At 49.5% G+C, this 17,649-nt stretch overlaps 1 protein-coding gene across 3 annotated transcripts; it reads right to left on the reverse strand.

Annotated features, from left to right (window-relative positions):
* Positions 1-59: 59 nt before the first annotated feature.
* POLR2E (RNA polymerase II, I and III subunit E) lies at positions 60-14,236 on the reverse strand. 3 transcript variants are annotated; one of them, XM_038740443.1, is made up of 8 exons: positions 14,178-14,236; positions 10,627-10,801; positions 9,372-9,487; positions 6,147-6,227; positions 2,827-2,885; positions 2,325-2,403; positions 1,661-1,746; positions 60-1,352 (listed from the first exon to the last, which is right to left on the reverse strand). In XM_038740443.1, exons 1-7 carry the CDS (start codon positions 14,232-14,234, stop codon positions 1,681-1,683), a joined length of 633 nt encoding a protein of 210 aa, XP_038596371.1. In that variant the 5' UTR covers positions 14,235-14,236; the 3' UTR covers positions 60-1,352; positions 1,661-1,680. The 3 variants fall into 3 exon arrangements, with proteins under 3 accessions (XP_038596371.1, XP_038596373.1, XP_038596374.1); XM_038740445.1 differs by having other exon boundaries at positions 1,656-1,746; XM_038740446.1 differs by having other exon boundaries at positions 1,648-1,746.
* Positions 14,237-17,649: the final 3,413 nt, after the last annotated feature.

A 17,649-nucleotide genomic window follows, 5' to 3' on the forward strand; every position in this document is an offset into this window, starting at 1 on the left:
ATTCTGCGCCCACCCCTCCAGATGTTTAAGTACAGCAGACATCACTCTCACTATCATTATTCATGCAATCTTTTAATGTACGAATGATTTTGCTTAAAATAAAGCTCTGAAAGTTTTTCCCAAATAAAAAGCGGTCTGGTAATGGGGCCCGCAGCAGGGCTGGGCAAACTGAAGTTGGGTACCGGAGCATGCTGCTGCAGGAAACAAGGCCCCAAGGCAGGAGGGGACAGATGGGTTTTAAGTTGGCACACCTTCGAAGCTGCTCCGTCCAGGCTGGGAAGCGGGGATTGCCTAGTGCAGAGGCAGAAAGACCAGTTGCTGCGAGGCAGCATTCAATCGCTTCTGGTTGCTTCACGCGCACCCAAAATTCCTTAAGATACCATTCAATCGCTTCTGGTTGCTTCACGCGCACAAAATTCCTTAAGATACCGACCTTTTCTTAGCAAGAGAGGAGAGGTCATGGCTCTGAGCCCTACTACCTTCCAAAAGAACCATAGTGCTAGCCCCCGTCTGCATCTTTTATTCTTCAAAGGGCTCCCAACAAATACGAAAGCTGACGACAGTTCATCGCGGGTCCGGTTGACCGCCGGTCAGAAGTTTAGGTTGCTTTCCCTGGGGCGCTGCTGCAATCAGGGAAGGGGTGTGGGATGTGCTAAGTCCAAAAGCAGCCTGGGAGGCCCAAGAGGTTTCTGCTTTCCTTCTAATGAGCCTATCGCGGTCTTGCTGGGTAAGGTAGGAAAAGGACAACCAAGTCTGGGGAGCGAAGGCATGGGAGGATATCCTGAGGGACTGCTCCGGCTGACTGAACCCTCCACTCCGCTCGGGGAGGCCCCGGAGAGATGGGGCCGAGCTTCCCCCTACACGGCAGTCCGTCAGATGAGTCTGAGAATCAGTTCCAGCCTCCTCCCCCGTCGACCCCGGCACCAGCGAGACCTCCAGCCCTGAAACCACAGTGCTGCGGGAGTCTTCAAAGCAGAAAAGACGCCAGGTGCCAAGGGTGATTTCCCGCGGTCAGGGGGTTCTCTTTCACCCCCGAGGAAATGGCGGCGAGAAGGGTTTAGATGCCGTTCATGGGTGGGAGTTTCACAAGGCATTATTAATACCATGAGAAGTTCTGGGAGAGAGGGTCACGGGTCCCACCAAGATGGTGACACCAGTCTCGATTGAGATGGGAAAAAATCCAGGGCTGTGGGGACGGGGGTCAGTAAAAAGCAGCTGAAGCACGGGCACGTTCTGCTGCTGGCGAAACATCCGGTCGCGACAAGACGCACTCGGCGTTGAGAACAGAGTCGCTCTGGTGGGTAGGAGTGGGGACGAGCACACAACAGGGGCTCGGGAAGTGTCGACAGTCACTGTGGGAGAACAACCGACGGGTTAGCAAAGGATGGTGGTGGCAGAAAGCTTACGACAGCCACTCTGTCCCGTTCCCCGATTCCAGTCTCGGCCCTCCTTTAAGCCGCAGCAGTGGAGTCGGGGAGACGAGAGCCGGATTCCGGGTAGAGCCTAGCGGGCTCCATCTCCAGCTCTGACTTCTCCCGGGTGGCTCGGGATCAGCCGCACTTTTCTAGCCCCGGGAGGGAGGGAAGGGAAGGGTCTCGCAATCCCGTTAACCCAGGAGGATCGGCCCAGGCTCGACGGCCAGCTTACCGGCTCACCTTACCTCCCACCAGGTACATGTGGTCACTGCACCAGGCGGTAAGTGATGTATCTGCCTGCCGTCTCGCTGGGTCTGATAATCTTCACCACCTGCCAAGGTCAAAGGAACTGCAATTGGGCCCAGAGATCTGACACATACCGTGCTAAGAGCCCAGCGTTTTTCGGGGAGCGTTGGAGCGATCCCCAACAGGGTGGCTGCTCTAATCCTTCTACCCAGGAAGGCAGCAGAAGGAACCCATCACTACGACGGGGACGGTGGGACTACGTTGGGTTACTACCTCAAGCTGAAAGGAGTCCTGCTCCAACTCTGGGCCCCTTTCCTAGTCTCAAATTTACCACCCCTGCTCTCCCAAACAATAATAATAATGATGGTACGTGCCAGGCACTGCACTAAGCAGCAGGGTGGATAAAACCAAATCAAGTTGGATACATTCTCTGTCCCATGGGGGGCTCACAGTCCCAACCCCCATTTTTCAGGTGAGGTAACTGAGGCCCAGAGAAGTGAGTTACACAGCAGACAAGTCACAGAGCTGGCATTAGAACCCATGACCTCGACTCCCAAGCCCGTGGTCTATCCACTATGCCATGCTGCTGCTCTACGTCTGATTACAGGACACATCTATTAATAAAGATGACCACCAAGGCCCGGCTCTGGCCGGCTTTCTTACCTGCCCTCGCTTGATTCCAAAGTAGCGCGCCACTGGGTCTCCTGCCTGGATCCGGGGCAGCTGGTTTTCTCGCAGTTTGCTGAGAAATGCGGTGAAGGAAAAGCAGCCAGCATAGGCCTTTGGGATTTTATTGCAGGCTGGCCCTTCTCGGCCCAGTGACACCTCGCACTGGAATAACTTTTGGATTCTTTCCACATCAACAATCCCATTTTCTCCCCCGGCCATCTTTGTAAAAACAGGGAGAGGCAGGGAGTATGATTCCCCGTTTTACAGAGAAGAAAACCGAGGCCTGGAGCCGTGTGCAATGACTTGCTCAAGGTCACCCGGCAGTCCAGGGGCGGAGGGGTGATCAGAACCCAGGTCTCCTGGCTCCCAGGCTTTTCACTAGACCACGCTGCCACCCGGTCCAGGGTTCTACTGCCAGTAAGGCACCCCGTTCGGCTCCACCGATACCGAGGCCGGGGTGGAAGGGAGAATGGGCCAAGTGGAACAGAAAGGATACTATCGTGCCAACAGCTCGGTCACTTCCTCCTTGGTCATGACGACATGTTCTGGAACCAGCTGCAATGGAAACCCAAACCACACCCATCACCAAGAGAATCCCAGGATTTCCAACATTCGCCTGCGACCAAATGGCAATTGGAGCCACTTCCCTGAAGTGAGCAAGAGGGGGAAATGTAGAAACTGATGTTGACCATGGAAACCCCCCGCCAAAAATAACCCCCACGAACTTACAGTTTGATCAAGACAGAAGCCCGGATCTGGGCTCCACTTCTCTCACAGTAATGGCAGCATTTATTAAGGGCTTACAATGTGCCAAGCACTGTACCAAGTGCTGGAAAATGCTACTCCACCCTAATCCTCACCTCAGCTGCCTTCGACACTGTTGACCATCCCCTTCTCCTGGAAACATCATCCAACCTTGGCTTCGCCGACTCTGTCCTCTCCTAGTTCTCCTCATCTCTCTGGCCATTCATTCTCAGTCTCTTTTGTGGGCTCCTCCTCTGCCTCCCATCCAACTGTGGGGGTCCCTCAAGGTTCAGTTCTGGGTGCTCTTCTATTTTCCATCCACACCCACTCCTTTGGAGAACTCACTCACTCCCTATCGACTATCACCTCCATGTGAAGGATTCCTAAATCTACATCTCCAGCCCTGATCTCTCTTCCTCTCTGCAGTTTCGCATTTCCACCTGCTTTCAAGACATCTCTACTTGTACGTCCTGCCATCACCTCAAGTTTAACATTTTTAAAACAGAACTCCTTCTTTCAATTCAATTGTATTTATTGAGCACTTACTGTGTGCAAAGCACTGTACCACGCTTTTGGGAGAGTACAACAATAAACACAAGCACTTAATACAGTGGTACATAGTAAGTGCTTAACACCATAATTATTACAGCCTGTCTATCCCGTGTTGATTACTGCATCGGCCGCCTCGCTAACCTCCCATCCTCCTGTCTCTCCCTACTCCAGTCCATACTTCACTCTGCTGCACAGATCATTTTTCTACAGAACCATTCCGTCCGCGTTTCACCACTTCTCAAGAACCTCCAGTGGTTGCCCATCCACCTCCACATCAAACGGAAATTCCTCAGCATTGGCCTTGAAGCACTCCATCACCTTGCCCCCTCCTACCTCACCTTACTACTCCCCTACTACGACAGCCCGCACACTTCGCTCCTCTAATGCTGACCTTCTTGCTGTACCTCGATCTCATATCTTGCTGCCAATCTCTTGCCCACATCCCATCTCTGATCTGGAATGCCCTCCCTCTTCATATCCAGCAGACAATTCCTCTCCCATGCTTCAAAGCCTTACTGAAGGCCCATCTCCTCCAAGAGGCCTTCCCTGACTAAGCCCTCCTTTCCTCTTCTCCCATTCCCTCCTGCATCACCCTGATTTGCTCCCTTTATTCATCTCCCACTCCCGGCCCCACAGCACTTATGCACATATCTGTAATTTTATTTATATTAACGTCTGTCTCACCCTCTAGCCTCTACTTCATGATTGTTGTGGACAGGGAACGTGTCTGCTACGCTGTTATATTGTACTCTCCCAAGTGCTTAGTACAGTGCTCTGCACAAAGTATGCGCTTAATAAATATGACTGAATGACTGGCCTACCAGGGGGCACCTGGATTTGAACCTGAGACTGCTTGACCGGTAGTCAGATGCTCTACCTCTCCTGTCATGCATGGAGAGGTTTTTAATTCTGGTACTTTGGGATTGAGGGAAAACTGTCCAGACCGTAGATGGGAAATACATGTGCTACAGTGAGGGAGGCTTCAGTAGGCTGAGGTGAAGCCTGGGCCTGGAGGGTTTTTATTCGATCAGTAGTGTTTATTGAGAGTTACTCTGTGCAGAGCACCGGACTAAACGCTTGAGAGGGGCACAACAGAGCAAGTAGACCCGACGCCCGTTCTCAGTTTAGCGGGGGCTCTCTTCTTCCTAACAGTTCAAACTCACACCCTCCTCAACCTTCAATCCACTGCCTGGTGACCACCACTCACCTCACCTTCAAACCCTTACTACAATCACATCACATCTCCTCCTGTCTCTCCCCGCTTCAGTCTACACTTCACTCTGCTGCCAGGATTATCTTTCTACAGAAACGCTCTGGGCATGGTCATTCATTCATTCATTCAATCGCATTTACTGAGCGCTTAATGTGTGTGTGCAGGGCACTGTACTAAGCACTTGGAAAGTACAATTCGGCAACAGAGACAATCCCTACCCAACAACGGGCTCACAGTCTAGAAGAGGAAGGGAGGAGGGAGAAAAGGGAGAGAGGAAGGAGAAAAGGGAGGAGGGGGAGAAATGGGAGAGAGGAGGGAGAAAAAGAAGGGCGGGGAGAAAAAGAAGGGAGGAAGGGAAGGGGGGAGAAAAGGGAGAGAGGAGGGAGGGGGAGAGCATGTTACCCCCTCCTCGAAAATCTCCAGTGGTTGCCTATCAACGTTCGCATGAAGCTAAAACTCCTCACTATTGGCTTCAAAGCTCTCCGTCACCTCACTCCCTCCTACCTCACCTCCTTTCTCTCCTTCTCCAGCCCAGGCCGCACGCTCCGCTCCTCTGCCGCTAACCTCCTCACTGTGCCTCGTTCTCGCCTGTCCCGCCATCGACCCCTGGCCCACGTCCTACCTCTGGCCTGGAATGCCCTCCCTCCTCACATCCAAACTAGCTCTCTTCCCCCCTTCAAAGCCCTTCTGAGAGCCCCCCTTTCTCCTCTGCTCCTCCCCCATCGCCCCTATTCCCTCCCTCTGCTCTACCCCCCTCCCCGCCCCATAACACTTGTGTATATTTGTACATATTTATCATTCTATTTATCTTATTGACGTGCATATCTCTGTAATTCTATTTATCTAATCTGATGCTACTGATGCCTTTCTACTTGTTTTGTTGTCTGTCTCCCCCTTCTAGACTGTGAGCCCGTTGTTGGGTAGGGATTGTCTCTGTTGCCGAATTGTACTTCCCAAGCGCTTAGTATAGTGCTCTGCACACAGTAAGCGCTCAATAAATACAATTGAATGAATGAATGAATCTCCTCCAAGAAGTCTTCCCCGACTAAGCCCTCCTTTCCCCCATACCCTCACCCTTCCATGTCGCCCTTGACCTTGGATCTGGACCATTTAAGGACTTGATATTCCCCCCACCCTCAGCCCCACAGCACTTATGTACAGAGCCATCATGTACTTTCACGTCAGCCTACCCCTCTGGATTGGAAGTGCCTTGTGGACAGGAACCATGTCTACCAACGCTGCAGTATTGCCCAAACGCTCAGTTCAGCTCCCTGCTCAAACACCAGTGATGAACTGACCCAACTCACTTCATGCTCTGTGATGTTGATCAGCAGTTCTTGTTGCAGAAACTGTTCCAAGATGTATTTGGGGGCCATGTCGACCAGGGACTGAAAGAGAAACGCACACAAAATCACAGGCCCCACCTCGAAGACCAAAGTATCAGAGTCCCCGCTTGCAGTTCCCCGACTCGTGAAACCACTGCACACTTCTAGAATGAGTGGGACTGAAAGTGACCAAACGTTAAAACCTTATCAGGGGCTATTATATTATTCACCCATTCACTGAAGCTGAAGACATTAGCGGTTCCTATCTCTCATCTAAAAATTTCACTTCTCATTAACACATCCACCAGAGAGTAGGCGGGGCAGAGAAAACACTCCTTTGTTAGTTGCTGTTGGAAGGCTTGGGAAAGTTAAAATTGCTTTTCTGTGTGGTACTTGTTAAGCACTTACTAGGTGCCAAGCACTGAACTTAGTGCTGGGGTGGATCAATGATCTTCAGGTCGGACCCGGTCCCAGCCCATCGTGGGGCTCACAGTCAAAGTAAGAGGGAGGATTTAATTCCCATTTTACGGATGAGGTAACGGAGGCCCAGTGAAGTGATTTGTCCAAGGTCACACGGCAGGCAGGGGGTGGAGGCAGAACTAGAAGCCGGGCTCTTTCATCATCAATCGTATTTATTGAGCGCTTACTGTGTGCAGAGCACTGTACTAAGCGCTTGGGAAGTACAAATTGGCAACCTATAGAGACAGTCCCTACCCAACAGTGGGCTCACAGTCTAAAACGGGGAGACAGAGAACAAAACCAAACATACTAACAAAATAAAATAAATAGAATAGATATGTACAAGTAAAATAAATAAATAAATAAATAGAGTAATAAATATGTACAAACATATATACATATATACAGGTGCTCTGGGGAAGGGAGGGAGGTAAAATGGGGGGATGGAGAGGGGGACGAGGGGGAGAGGAAGGAAGGGGCTCAGTCTGGGAAGGCCTCCTGGAGGAGGTGAGCTCTCAGCAGGGCCTTGAAGGGAGGAAGAGAGCTAGCTTGGCAGATGGGCAGAGGGAGGGCATTCCAGGCCCGGGGGAGGACGTGGGCCGGGGGTCGATGGCGGGACAGGCGAGAACGAGGCACGGTGAGGAGATTAGTGGCAGAGGAGCGGAGGGTGCGGGCTGGGCTGGAGAAGGAGAGAAGGGAGGTGAGGTAGGAGGGGGCGAGGTGATGGAGAACGAGTTGTCTACACGCGCTGCCTAGAATTCCTCAACAACAACTCTCTCCTCGACCCCCTCCAGTCTGGCTTCCGTCCCCTTCATTCCACGGAAACTGCGCTCTCAAAGGTCACCAATGACCTCCTGCTTGCCAAATCCAACGGCTCATACTCTGTCCTAATCCTCCTCGACCTCTCAGCTGCCTTTGACACTGTGGACCACCCCCTTCTCCTCCACACGTTATCTGACCTTGGCTTCACAGACTCCGTCCTCTCCTGGTTCTCCTCTTATCTCTCCGGTCGTTCTTTCTCACTCTCTTTTGCAGGCTCCTCCTCCCCCTCCCATCCTCTTACTGTGGGGGTTCCCCAAGGTTCAGTGCTTGGTCCCCTTCTGTTCTCAATCTACACTCACTCCCTTGGTGACCTCATTCGCTCCCACGGCTTCAACTATCATCTCTACGCTGATGACACCCAGATCTACATCTCTGCCCCTGCTCTCTCCCCCTCCCTCCAGGCTCGCATCTCCTCCTGCCTTCAGGACATCTCCATCTGGATGTCCGCCCGCCACCTAAAGCTCAACATGTCGAAGACTGAGCTCCTTGTCTTCCCTCCCAAACCCTGCCCTCTCCCTGACTTTCCCATCTCTGTTGACGGCACTACCATCCTTCCCGTCTCACAAGCCCGCAACCTTGGTGTCATCCTCGACTCCGCTCTCTCATTCACCCCTCACATCCAAGCCGTCACCAAAACCTGCCGGTCTCAGCTCCGCAACATTGCCAAGATCCGCCCTTTCCTCTCCATCCACACCGCTACCCTGCTCATTCAAGCTCTCATCCTATCCCGTCTGGACTACTGCATCAGCCTTCTCTCTGATCTCCCATCCTCGTGTCTCTCTCCACTTCAATCCATACTTCATGCTGCTGCCCGGATTATCTTTGTCCAGAAACGCTCTGGACATATCACTCCCCTCCTCAAAAACCTCCAATGGCTACCGATCAATCTGCGCATCAGGCAGAAACTCCTCACCCTGGGCTTCAAGGCTGTCCATCACCTCGCCCCCTCCTACCTCACCTCCCTTCTCTCCTTCTACTGCCCAGCCCGCACCCTCCGCTCCTCCACCACTAATCTCCTCACTGTACCTCGCTCTCGCCTGTCCCGCCATCGACCCCCGGCCCACGTCATCCCCCGGGCCTGGAATGCCCTCCCTCTGCCCATCCGCCAAGCTAGCTCTCTTCCTCCCTTCAAGGCCCTGCTGAGAGCTCACCTCCTCCAGGAGGCCTTCCCAGACTGAGCCCCTTCTTTCCTCTCCCCCTCGTCCCCCCTCTCCATCCCCCCGTCTTACCTCCTTCCCTTCCCCACAGCACCTGTATATATGTATATATGGTTGTACATATTTATTACTCTATTTATTTATTTTACTTGTACATTTCTATCCTACTTATTTTATTTTGTTGGTATGTTTGGTTCTGTTCTCTGTCTCCCCCTTTTAGACTGTGAGCCCACTGTTGGGTAGGGACTGTCTCTATGTGATGCCAATTTGTACTTCCCAAGCGCTTAGTACAGTGCTCTGCACATAGTAAGCGCTCAATAAATACGATTGATTGATTGATTGGAGAGCCTTGAAGCCCAGGGTGAGGAGTTTCTGTCTGATGCGCAGATTGATTGGTAGCCACTGGAGATTTTTGAGGAGGGGAGTGATATGCCCAGAGCGTTTCTGGACAAAGATAATCCGGGCAGCAGCATGAAGTATGGATTGAAGTGGGGAGAGACACGAGGATGGGAGATCAGAGAGAAGGCTGATGCAGTAGTCCAGACGGGATAGGATGAGAGCTTGAATGAGCAGGGTAGCGGTGTGGATGGAGAGGAAAGGGCGGATCTTGGCAATGTTGCGGGCTCTTTCCACTAGGCTATGCTGCTCCTCTATTAGAAGGCACTAGAGGCTACAATGCAGCTAGGGGATGCACTAGGGGATGGATTTTGCTCTTCCCCAGACGCCTAAAGGCTGTCCTGAAGGGGAAGGAAAGGGGATCTAGGGGTACCTGCTTGGCAGAGGGGGTCATGCCCTGCTGCACCACAATGAGTGCCCTGGTGATGTTCTCCTCCTGCATCCGCTGACAGTACATCTTGATGGTCTTGATCCCGACTTTGGGCTCCTCTGGAAAACCAAGCAGATGACCTCTTTCCTAACCACCAGCTTCCTCTTTATTTTACCCCTCGATTCGACTGAGAGCTCTCTGAGGGCAGGGACCAGGTCTTTGATTCCTCCTACAGCTAAGTGCTCGGCCCACGGTAGGTGCCCAGGACTTACTGGCGACGAAGGTAACGATGCTGCTACCCTCGCCCAATCTTCCTATTCCCAACCCTTAACGGATTCACAAGGGAGAACCTGGACCCGGGGTACGTAGGGAAACGCCTTCCTATGCCGGGCCGATCAGGTCAGGCCGTCTTTGCTCAGAGTACTTCGAGGTCCTGGGGAGGGGCCTGATTTTTTTTTTTTTAAATGGCATTTATTAAGGGCTTACTATGTGCCAAGCACTGTACTTGGTGCTGGGATAAATACAAAATCATCAGACCAGACACAGTCCACGACCCACATGGGGCTCACAGTCTCCATCCCCATTTTACAGATGAGGGAACTGAGGCACGGAGACATTAAGTGACTTGTCCAAGGTCACACAGCAGACAAGTGGCAGGGTCGGGACTGGAACCCAGGTCCTTTGACTCCCGGGCTCTTTCCACCAGGCTACGCTGCTTCTCACCCCGATTCAGCCCCTGTCCCACAGGAACTCACATCCTGACACGCAATTAACGTTGACGTGCGTGGCTACTTACAGTCGTTACAGAAATGAGGGAAAACACGCTGACCACTCTACACGTTCAAGTGGATTTGGGGGGGGCTCCTGGATTGTGCTGGTGATTTGGAGAGTGGGAGGAGTTAAACGGGGTAAGGAGCCTGACTTTCTCACCAACCCAATGGACACGTCGACATGAGGCGGCTGGGGAGTAAACACTAATAGCTCCCCCCAGAACACATCCATACTTCTCACTACTACTACTGGTAGCTGTTAAGCACTACGTGCCAAGCACTGTGCTAAGAGCTGGGGTAGATTCAAGACAATCAGCTCAGACACAGAGGCTCACAGCCTAAGGGCAGTAGGGAGGGGGGACGAGTTTTTAACAGCCAGTTGACCCAGTGTCCGAACTGGGGCAAGAAGCGAGGCCCCCTGACTCCCAGACATGTGCTGTTTCCACTAGACCACACTACCGGCCAGAGAGACCCACACGCTCACTCACCGGGGAAGAAGACGAACATCTGATCGGTGGGATCGTCGTTGTGGGCCACCAGGACGGTGAGGTCTGTACGCCGCGGCCGCCCCTCGCTGGGCTTATCCCCAAATTGGCCTTTGAACTCCTCCAATGTCTGATCCAGTTCGTCTTGGGTCACCAGGTAGCCGCGGTCGTGGCACAACTGGAAAGGAGGGTCAGAGGGGAGGTCAGTTACAGGAGAGGCCACTTACAGGACACGTCTCCCCCTCTAGACCGTGACCTCGTCGCGGGCAGGAATGTGCCTGTTGTTACAGGGGAGCAGGGTGGCTCAGTGGAAAGAGCCCGGGCCTGGGAGCCGGAGGACGGGGATTCGAATCCCGGCTCTGCCACTCGTCTGCTGTGTGACTTTGGCCAAATCACTTCACTTCTCTGGGCCTCAGTGACCTCATCTGCAAAATGGGGATGAAGACTGAGAGACCCACGTGAGACAACGTGATCACCTTGCATGCCCCCGGCGCTTAGAACAGTGCTTTGCACACAGTAAGCTCTTCTAGACTGTGAGCCCACTGTTGGGTAGGGACCGTCTCTCTATGATGCCAACTTGTCCTTCCCAAGCGCTCAGCACAGTGCTCTGCACACAATAAGCGCTCAATAAAGACGACTGAATGAATGAACAAATACCATCGTTATTATTAGCAGTTGAAACAGGTTACAAGTAAAACAAAGATGAAAAATGATGAGCAGATGACACAGAACTGGGAGTCAGGAAGTCTCACGTCCTCCCCCTGGCCTGGAATCATCATCATCATCATCAATTGTATTTATTGAGCGCTTACTATGTGCAGAGCACTGTACTAAGCGCTTGGGAAGTACAAATTGGCAACGTCTAGAGACAGTCCCTACCCAACAGTGGGCTCACAGTCTAAAAGGGGGAGACAGAGAACAAAACCAAACATACTAACAAAATAAAATAAATAGGATAGGTAGGTACAAGTAAAATAAATAGAGTAATAAATATGTACAACCATATATACATATATACAGGTGCTGTGGGGAAGGGAAGGAGGTAAGATGGGGGGGATGGAGAGGGGGACGAGGGGGAGAGGAAGGAAGGGGCTCAGTCTGGGAAGGCCTCCTGGAGGAGGTGAGCTCTCAGCAGGGCCTTGAAGGGAGGAAGACAGCTAGCTTGGCAGATGGGCAGAGGGAAGGCATTCCAGGCCCGGGGGATGACGTGGGCCGGGGGTCGACGGTGGGACGGGCAAGAACGAGGCACGGTGAGGAGATTAGCGGCGGAGGAGCGGAGGGTGCGGGCTGGGCTATAGAAGGAGAGAAGGGAGGTGAGGTAGGAGGGAGCGAGGGGATGGAGAGCCTTGAAGCCCAGGGTGAGGAGTTTCTGCCTGATGCGCAGATTGATTGGTAGCCACTGGAAGTTTTTGAGGAGGGGAGTGATATGCCCAGAGCGTTTCTGGACAAAGATAATCCGGGCAGCAGCATGAAGTACGGATTGAAATGGAGAGAGACACGAGGATGGGAGATCAGAGAGAAGGCTGGTGCAGTAGTCCAGACGGGATAGGATGAGAGCTTGAATGAGCAGGGTAGCGGTTTGGATGGAGAGGAAAGGGCGGATCATTCATTCATTCATTCAATGGCATCTATTGAGCGCTTAGTGTGTGCAGAGCACTGCACTAAGCGCTTGGGAAGTCCAAGTTGGCAACATATAGAGACGGTCCCTACCCAACAGCGGGCTCACAGTCTAGAAGGGGGAGACAGACAACAAATCAAAACATATTAACAAAATAAAATAAATCGAATAGTAAATACGTACAAGTAAAATAGAGCACTAAATCAGTCCAAATGCTGCCCACTTACAGCAAGAGCTTAAATCAGTCAATCATATTTACTGAGTGCTTACCGTATGCAGAGCACTGTATTAAGCCTGGAATGCCCTCCCTCCGCACATTTGATTTTGTTAACATGTTTTGTTTTGTCGTCCACCTCCCCCTTCTAGACTGTGAGCCCGCTGTTGGGTAGGGACCGTCTAGATGTTGCCAACTTGTCCTTCCCAAGCGCTTAGTCCAGTGCTCTGCGCACAGTAAGTGCTCATTAAATAGGATCGAATGAATTATTCTTACAGGGCGGTGGACCAAACGCTTAATCCAGTGTTTGGCACACAGTATGGCTGAATGAATGGATGAGAGGTCAGCCCACTGTTGGGTAGGGACTGTATATGTTGCCAACTTGGACTTCCCAAGCGCTTAGCACAGTGCTCTGCACATAGTCAGCGCTCAATAAAGACGACTGAATGAATGAACAAATACCATCGTTATTACTAGCAGTTGAGCAGCTGAAACAGGTTACAAGGAAAGCGAAGATGAAAAATGACGAGCAGATGACACAGAACTGGGAGTCAGTAAGTCTCACGTCCTCCCCCTGGCCTGGAATGCCCTCCCTCCGCACATTTTACTTTGTTAACATGTTTTGTTTTGTCGATTGTCTCCCCCTTCTAGACTGTGAGCCCGCTGTTGGGTAGGGACCGTCTAGATGTTGCCAACTTGTCCTTCCCAAGCGCTTAGTCCAGTGCTCTGCACACAGTAAGCGCTCAACAAATAGGATCGAATGAATTATTCTTACAGGGCGGTGGACCAAACGCTTAATCCAGTGTTTGGCACACAGTACGGCTGAATGAATGGATTCATTCAATCATATTTATTGAGTGCTTACTGTGTGCAGAGCACTGTACTAAGCGCTTGGGAAGTACAAGTTGGCAACATCTAGAGACGGTCCCTACCCAACAGCGGGCTCACAGTCTAGAAGGGGGAGACAGACAACAAGACATAACATACTAACATAATCAAATAAATGGAATAAATATGTACAAGTAAAATAGAGTAATATATATGTACCTAAATACATATATATAGATAGTCCTAGGCCTAGTCTTTAGGGCCTCATTCACTCATTCAATCGTACTTATTGAGCGCTATGTGCAGAGCACTGTACTGAGCGCTTGAGAAGTCCAAGTTGGCAACATCTAGAGACGGTCCCTTAGCCAACAGCGGGCTCACAGTCGGGAAGGGGGAGACAGACAACAAAACAAAACATATTAACAAAATAAATAGAATACAGGAATTCTATAGAATAGAATAAATAGAATACACTATATAAATATAGAGTACACGTAAAATAGAGTCATAAATATGCACAAACATATTGGATGGATATGGACGAGAGGTCGGGACTGTCTATGTTGCCAACTTGGACTTCCCAAGCGCTTAGTACAGTGCTCTGCACACAGTAAGCGCTCAATAATTAGTCCAGTGCTCTGCACACAGTAAGCGCTCAATAAATACGATTGATTGATTGAAACACCCTCATTCCTCCGCTTCCCCCTTCTGGGCTGTGAGCCCGCTGTTCGGTAGGACCCGTCTCCATGTGTTGCCAACTTGGACTTCCCAAGCGCTCAGTACACATTCATTCTAAAGTATTTACTGAGCGCCGTCTGCGTGCAGAGCACTGTACTAAGCGCCCGGGAATGCAAATGGGCAACAATTTCTCTCCCCCGCCGTCCGGCTCAGCACCTGCATGATGGTCTTGCGGATCTTCCACAGCCGGTACGTCTCCTCCTCGTCGTCCATGGCCCTCCAAGCGGCCACCACGCGGGCCGGCTGCGCGCGCACCGCTCCGAAGCCCCCGGGCCTCGCGCTCGGGGCCGTCCGCGGCGAATGCCTGTGCCGGATGCTCCCAATTTCCCGATAGGCAACGAGGCGGGCAGCCCGGGGACGCGAAAGCGTTTCCGGAAGTGGCGCCGTTTTGCGTCGCTTCCGCCGCGGAGCCTCCTGGGAATTGTAGTCTCGGCCTGACGTCAGTCTCCCCCACGTTTGGGTGCGCTGAATAGCAGGACCGGCCGTTGCGTTCGTTCATTCGTTCATTCATTCATTCATTCATTCATTCATTCATTCATTCATTCATTCATTCATATTTATTGAGCGCTTACTGTGTGCAGAGCACTGTACTAAGCGCTTGGGAAGTACAATTCAGCAACACATAGAGACAGTCCCTACCCAACAGTGGGCTCACAGTCTAGAAGAGGGAGACAGAGAACAAAACCAAATATACTAACAAAATAAAAGAAATCGAATAGATATGTACATGTAAGATAAATAAATAAATAACAGCTGACAGAGAGTTCTATCAACTCTCAAGCAGTCGTATTTATTGAGCGCTTACTGTGTGCAGAGCACTGCACTAAGCGCTTAGCACTGTACTAAGCTCTCTAAACTCTAAACTCTCTAAACTCTCTAAACTCTAAACTCTCTAAACTCTCGAGGCTTGTCGGGTCATTATTATTATCAATAATAATAATATAATATAATTATAATTATAATCATAATAATATGTACATGTAAGATAAATAAATAAATAACAGTTGACAGAGAGTTCTGTCAACTCTCAAGCAATCGTATTTATTGAGCGCTTACTGTGTGCAGAGCACTGCACTAAGCGCTTAGCACTGTACTAAGCTCTCTAAACTCTCTAAACTCTCGTGGCTTGTCGGGTCATTATCATTATCAATAATAATTATTATTATTATAATCATAATAATATGTACATGTAAGATAAATAAATAAATAACAGCTGACAGAGAGTTCTGTCAACTCTCAAGCAATCGTATTTATTGAGCACTTACTGTGTGCAGAGCACTCTACTAAGCACTTAGCACTGTACTAAGCTCTCTAAACTCTAAACTCTCGTGGCTTGTCGGGTCATTATCATTATCAATAATAATTATTATTATAATAATCATAATAATATATGCATGTAAGATAAATAAATAACAGTTGACAGAGAGTTTGTTCTGTCAACTCTCAATCAATCGTATTTATTGAGCGCTTACTTTGTGCAGAGCACTGTACTAAACACTTAGCACTGTACTAAGCTCTCTAAACTCTCGTGGCTTGTCGGGTCATTATTATTATCAATAATAATTATTATTATAATAATCATAATAATATGTACATGTAAGATAAATAAATAAATAGCCGAGAGAGTTCTGTCAACTCTCAAGCAATCGTACTTATTGAGCGCTTACTGTGTGCAGAGCACTCTACTAAGCGCTTAGCACTGTACTAAGCGCTTAGCACTGTACTAAGCTCTCTAAACTCTAAACTCTCGTGGCTTGTCGGGTCATTATTATTATCAATAATAATTATTATTATAATAATCATAATAATATGTACATGTAAGATAAATAAATAAATAGCCGACAGAGAGTTCTGTCAACTCTCAAGCAATCATACTTATTGAGCGCTTACTGTGTGCAGAGCACTCTACTAAGCGCTTAGCACTGTACTAAGCGCTTAGCACTGTACTAAGCTCTCTAAACTCTAAACTCTCGTGGCTTGTCGGGTCATTATCATTATCAATAATTATTATTATTATAATAATCATAATAATATGTGCATGTAAGATAAATAAATAACAGTTGACAGAGAGTTAGTTCTGTCAACTCTCAATCAATCATATTTATTGAGTGCTTACTGTGTGCAGAGCACTGTACTAAGCACTTAGCACTGTACTAAGCTCTCTAAACTCTCTAAACTCTCGTGGCTTGTCGGGTCATTATTATTATCAATAATAATTATTATTATAATCATAACAATATGATATAATATAATATATAATATAATGCAATAGTTATTAATAATAATGGTATTTGTTAAGCGCTTACCAGGTGCAAAGCACTGTTCTAAGCACTGGGAGATACAAGGTGAGCAGGTTGTACCACGGGGGGGCTCACAGTCTTCATCCCCATTTTCCAGATGAGGGAACTGAGGCCCAGAGAAGTGAAGTGACTTGCCCAAAGTCACCCAGCTGACAATTGGCGGAGCCGGGATTTGAACCCCTGACCTCTGACTCCAAAGCCCGGGCTCTTTCCACTGAGCCACGCTGCTTCTCTTATTAATAATAAACCATTATTGATGATTCAATAATATTACTGATTATTCATGATAATGGTATTTTTAAAGCGCTTACTTTGTGCCAGACACTGTACTAAGCACTTAGTATATATGTACTATAGTAGTATATATTCAATCTTATTTATTGAGCGCTTACTGTGTGCAGAACACTGTACTAAGCGCTTGGGAAGTACAAGTTGGCAACATATAGAGACGGTCCCTACCCAAAAGCGGACTCACAGTCTAGAAGACTGTATATAGTGTATAAGCACCTGTATATATGTTTGTACATATTTATTACTCTATTTTACTTGTACATATTTATTCTATTTTTTCATTTTGTTAATATGTTTTGTTTTGTTGTCCGTCTCCCCCTTCTAGACTGCGAGCCCGCTGTTTGGTAGGGATTGTCTCTAGGTGTTGCCAACTTGTACTTCCCAAGCGCTTAGTACAGTGCTCTGCACACAGTATGCGCTCAATAAATACGATTGAATGAATGAATGAATAAGCGCTCAACAAATACGAATGAATGAACGAATGCTCTGCACACAGTAAGTGCTCGATAAATACGATTGAGCTCTGCACACAGTAAGCGCTCGATAAATACGATTGAGCTCTGCACACAGTAAGCGCTCAATAAATACTATTGAGCTCTGCACGCAGTAAGCGCTCAATAAATACGATTGAATGAATGAATGAATGCTCTGCACACAGTAAGCGCTCGATAAATACGATTGAACGAATGAATGCTAAGCGCCGAGGTGGATACAAGCAAATCGAGTTGGTCCCAGTCCCCGTCCCACGTGGGGCTCACAGGCTCAATCCCCATTTTCCAGATGAGGTAACTGAGGCCCAGAGAAGGGAAGTGACTTGCCCACGATCACACAGCAGACAAGTGGTGGTGTCAGATTTAGAACCCACGACCTTCTGATTCCCAGGCCTGTGCCCTGTCATCATCATCAATCATATTTATTGAGCGCTTACTGTGTGCAGAGCACTGTCCACCACGCCGTGCTGTTTCTGGTGCAACGAGGCTGGGATTCCCGCCCAGACAGCCACAGGGGCAGGGACGATGGCTTTGCCCACTAATCAA

The sequence above is a fragment of the Tachyglossus aculeatus genome, chromosome X1 (genome assembly GCF_015852505.1).
Source record: "Tachyglossus aculeatus isolate mTacAcu1 chromosome X1, mTacAcu1.pri, whole genome shotgun sequence".
Taxonomy (NCBI): Eukaryota; Metazoa; Chordata; class Mammalia; order Monotremata; family Tachyglossidae; genus Tachyglossus; species Tachyglossus aculeatus.